Source organism: Apteryx mantelli, chromosome 14, assembly GCF_036417845.1.
Source record: "Apteryx mantelli isolate bAptMan1 chromosome 14, bAptMan1.hap1, whole genome shotgun sequence".
Lineage (NCBI taxonomy): Eukaryota > Metazoa > Chordata > Aves > Apterygiformes > Apterygidae > Apteryx > Apteryx mantelli.
Window position 1 is genome coordinate 22,559,596 of NC_089991.1, and position 5,035 is coordinate 22,564,630.

Consider the following 5,035-nt stretch of genomic DNA (forward strand, 5'->3'; position numbering starts at 1 on the left):
GGGACTAAGCGCATTCAGTACATGAAGGTAATGTCTGTCAATGATGGCAATTTCCTTCTTTTCTTTTACACCCTTCCCTTTCCTTCCTTTCCTCTCTTTGTTCAAAACGTCCCGTTCCACACCATTCCCTTCCCTTCCCCAACACTCCCTTCCCGTCTCCTCTTCTGCGGTTCTTCCTTTTCCAAAGTGCTTTCTACATGTCGACTCCACTCAGCCTACCAAACCCCAGGCTCCAGAAGTTAGACTCCTTCTCAAAGCACACATCAGCTCCGAAAGCTGAGCGCATTTGCAAGCGAAGGCAGACACAACGGACATCGCTGCCAAGAGTCGGAGATCAAAGGCCTGACAAGCACCGGCCCCCCGCAGGCGCCCAGGGCCGAGCCCGCCTCCGAGAGGAGGCTCCAGAGGCACGGGGAAGAACTGTGAAAGAGTTTCCGGGAGACCCCGCAGGTGAGAAGGGGTAGAAAAGAAAGTGCCACTGACCGTGTCCAGGAGAGCGGGCGGATCCTGCGGCGTCTCCTTCGCCGCGGGGCCGGCGGCGGGCGGCGGGAAGTTGGGGCTGAAAACCATGAGGTCGCTCTTGCCCGCGCCGTCCGCCACGCACAGGCTCCGGCTCTGGCGCTGCGAGTACGACCAGCTCCCCACTTCGCTGGCGCACACCAGCGTCGCCGGCCCGGGCCCCGACAGCACGGCCGCCCGCGGCGCCCACCGCGACGCCCCGTACAGCACCACCGCCAGCAGGAACACGCTCGACACCGCGCAGATGGCCACCACCAGCCACACGTTCGTCGCCGCCGCCGCCGCCGCGCCGCCCTCGGCGCCCGCCGCCGGCCGCAGCCCCGACACCGACGAGCCCGAGCCCGCGCCCGCGCCCGCCGCCGCCAGCGCCGCCTCGGCGCCCTCGCCCAGCGACACGCTCAGCGTGGCCGTGGCCGAGCGCGCCGGCTCGCCGTGGTCGCGCACCACGATGAGCAGGGTCTGCCGCGGGCCGTCCGCCTCCTCCAGCGCCCGCGCCGTGCTCACCTCGCCGCTGTACAGCCCCACGCGGAACGCGCCCTTCCCCCGCGGCTCCCGCAGCTCGTAGCGCAGCCACGCGTTGTAGCCCGAGTCCGCGTCCACCGCACGGATCTTCGCCACCACCTGCCCCGCCGGCGACCCCCACGCCGCCCACGCCCACAGCGACCACGCCGACGACGACGACGACGACGACGACGACGACCCCGCCGCGCCGCCAGCCCAGGGCCCCGCGCCGCCGCCCGCAGGCGGCAGCAGCGCCGGCGCGTTGTCGTTCTCGTCCACGACGAAGAGCTGCACCGTGGCGTTGCCGCACAGCGCCGGCTCCCCCGCGTCCACCGCGCGCACCTCGAACTGCAGCACCTGCAGCTCCTCGTAGTCGAAGGGCTGCAGCGCCCACAGCCGCCCGCTCTCCGCGTCCACCGACACGTAGCTCGACACCGACCGCGACCCCGCGCCCGCGCCCGCGCCGCCCTCCGCCACCGAGTAGCTCACGCGCCCGTTGCCCGCCTCGTCCGGGTCCCGCGCCCACAGCCGCGCCAGCTCCGCGCCCGCCGCGTTGTTCTCCCGCGCCAGCACCGTGTACACGGCCTGCGCGAACGCCGGCGCGTTGTCGTTCACGTCCGACACCGGCACCCGCAGCCCGCGGCTCGCGCGCAGCGGCGGCGCCCCGCCGTCCTCCGCCCGCACCTCCACCTCGTACTCCGCCACCCGCTCCCGGTCCAGCGCCTCCCGCAGCACCAGCGAGTACGAGCCCTCGAACGTCGCCACCAGCCCGAACGGCGCCGGCGGCCACACCGCGCACCGCACCCGCCCGTTCGCCCCCGAGTCCCGGTCCGACACGCTCAGCAGCGCCACCACCGTCCCCACCGCCGCGTCCTCGGGCACCGGCACCGACAGCGACGTCACCCACACCTCCGGCGCGTTGTCGTTCACGTCCACCACCTCCAGCTCCACGCTGCAGTGCCCCGATAACGGAGGCGCCCCCCTGTCTTTCGCTTCCACTTGTATCTCGTATAGACAAACGTCCTCAAAATCCAGGGGACCCGCCAGCTTCATCTCCCCTGTGCTCGAGTCCAGCACGAACAGGTCCTTTCCACTGGCAGGGATTACGTTGTTCACTGTGTACGCCACTTGGCTGTTCATTCCCTCGTCCGGATCCGTGGCTCTCACACGCACCACCAGCGTCCCCTCTGCAGCGCTCTCCGCCAGCTGCACTTTATAGATCGACTGGTTGAACTCGGGAGCGTTGTCGTTCACATCCAGCACCGAGATCACCAGCTCCATCGTGCCCGACAGCGACGGTCTGCCCCCGTCACTCGCCGTCAGCAGCAACCGGTGCACAGGCATCGCCTCCCGGTCCAGTGCCTTCGACAGCACCAGAAATAACGATTTCCTGTTTTCATCCGCGGATTTCACTTCTAAAGCGAAATGCTCGCTCGGGCTGAGTTTGTAGGAGAGCTGCGCGTTGGCTCCGATGTCGGCGTCCGACGCGCCCTCCAGCGGGAAGCGGGAGCCCGGCAGCGTTAAGGACTCCGCGACACTAAGGTTTTTGCGGGCGGCGGGGAAGAGCGGGGCATTGTCGTTGATGTCGGTGACCTCCAGCTCCACGTGGAAGACGCGCAGCGGCCGCTCCACCAGCACCTCCAGGCGCAGGGCGCACGGCGCGCTCTTCCCGCACAGCTCCTCCCGGTCCAGCCGCGAGCTCACCACCAGCGCCCCGCTCGCCCCGCTCACCTCCACGCTCGCCCGCCGCCCCTTCGCCACCAGCCGCAGCCGACGCGCCTCCAGCTCGCCCGCCTCCAGACCCAGGTCCTGCGCCAGGCGACCCACCACCGTGCCGGCCTTGGCCTCCTCCGGCACCGAGTAGCGCACCTGACCGCCGCCCAGCGCCCACGCCGCCTGCAGCACCAGCACCCGCAGCAGCGCCCGCGCGCACACGCCCATGGCCAGCGCCGGCACCCGCACGGGCCCGCACGCCTCACGGCTCCCGGCTCCCGGCTCCCGGCACCGCCGCCGCTCGCCGCCGCTCCCCGGCGCCGCCGCCCGCGCCCTGCCGCTCCCCCCGCGCTCACAGCCGGGCTTTCCGCCGCACCGGGGCGGAGCCGCCGCGCCGTGCCGCGCCGCCGCCGTTTCTGAGCCTGCAGCGACACCGTGTGCCCCGCTGCGGCGCCGCGCCGGCAAAGCCGCCTTCCTGCGGCCGTCAGGCCCGGGCCGCCGCGCCAGGCCGCGACACCCGCGGCCTCTGCCGCCGCCGCCCCGCAGCTGCCCGGCCACGGCCGCGCCCCGCAGCTCCGGCTCCCTCTCAGCTCAGACGCGGCGGCTTCCTCTGCTCCGCGCTTCACACGCCTTCCCAGGCACTCAAACGCCACCACCCCTCGGCGACCTCTGCCCGGGCTGAGCCACCCTCCCGCGGAGCAAGGCTTTTCTCACCGCAAGCTTCGCCTCCCGTGGCGCAGTTCATGCTCTTGCTCCTTCCGTAGGCAGAGCAGTGGCTCGCTGCACCCATACAGTCGAAGCAGAGCGAGCAGCATATTGGTAAGGTTGTTTGCCTGGAGCCCAGCGAGAAACCCTCGAAAGTGGAGTAAGCGACGTCAGTGCATGAGCACTCTGTAGCCCGGTAAAACCGCTCATGTCATAGGCAGCGACAATCTATCTACAATTTGGACCACACCTAAGGATTTGTGGAGGTTCAAAACGCAGCCCCAAAGCAGCAAACGGAGTCCTGCGGTAGCTGCACAGACGGGGTGCAGCAAAACATCGGCAAGGGGCAGAATCTGCAACGGAACAACAAAGGAGGCAGAGGGAAGCGGAACGAGGCCCCCTGCAACCGGAACAACGTCCTGCTCCTAAACGATGCGATAGACTCTGCAGGGAACGGGTGAGCTCCCCCCGCTTCCTTTGGCGACGACGGGGCCATGAGCCGAAAAGCAGCAGGGATGCAGGAGGAAAACGGAGCACGGGAAAAATCGCCCCCTTCGGACTCGCTTTCCTTCCGCGGGGAGCTCTCGGATTGCCTCCACCCCGGCGTCTGACACCATCAGAGACGGAGCCATCACCGCTAACTATGGGGCATCATCTCCCTGGCTTGCCACATTCACACCGCATCAAGGGTAAGCTCGTTAGGGACTAACGGTATTCAGCAGCGAGACATCATGTTCCTTCATTTTGGTGAATTGTTTTTTTCGCCCTTCCCTCTCCTGCCTTTCCCTCCCCTTACTACTCCTTCCCTTCTATCCTCTTCCATTCCCTTATCACCCCTTCGCGTTCTCTTCTTCCCTCCGCTTCTCTTCTCCTTTCTTCCTTCCCTTTTCCAAAGCGTTTTCTAAATGTCTACGCCACTCTTGACATGAAGCACGGGCACCACTTCAGGCAAAACCTCCCCTGCCTCTTCCTGCCTCTTTCCCATCATGTCTTGCACGAGCTCCCTGAGTACTGAGGATGCCGAAGGACTTTTGGGAACTGCTTTTCCAGACAAGTCTCTCTCGCTCTGTTGCTCTCTCTCTCTCCATGTGTCAGTGGACTCAGAGCCACTGCGGCACAGAGCACACCTGGGAAGGCCTTCAGCAACAGGACCCTACCCCCGCTTCTATCCTCCTTGACTTCTCCTCACTTCTCTTTGCTCAGCAGGCCTAACAGCTCTCCTGGCTACTTGCAGGCTGGGCAAAGCATGCACTCTTCCCCTACACTTCAGCTCACTTTCTGGAAGACGAGTGCTCTCTTCATCCTCCGTCCATGGCAAACACCGAGCCTTGCACAACAGCTATAGTCCCATAGCAATGATTTCTGAATGATCACTGTTAACAGCAGGCACAGATTCTTCCCTCTTGCAAGCCTGGGTTTGAGACACAGATGTGGCTCAGAGGTTTCATGCACTGCCCTTCGTCGTCAGAAAGCACAGCACAGAGCAAGGAAATCATATTGCAAGGACCATCTCCACTAGGCCGTAACAGAATGGTCCACCCTTTGAAATACATGATCAGCGTGACGCATGGTGAGTGTGGACGTACTCCAAAGAGTC

At 65.8% G+C, this 5,035-nt stretch overlaps 1 protein-coding gene across 1 annotated transcript; it reads right to left on the reverse strand.

Moving 5' to 3' along the window:
* Nucleotides 1-210: 210 nt before the first annotated feature.
* Nucleotides 211-2,988, reverse strand: LOC136993383 (protocadherin alpha-3-like). The gene has a single exon (XM_067305095.1). It carries the CDS (start codon nucleotides 2,959-2,961, stop codon nucleotides 211-213), a length of 2,751 nt encoding a protein of 916 aa, XP_067161196.1. The 5' UTR covers nucleotides 2,962-2,988.
* Between the last annotated feature and the right edge of the window lie 2,047 nt (nucleotides 2,989-5,035).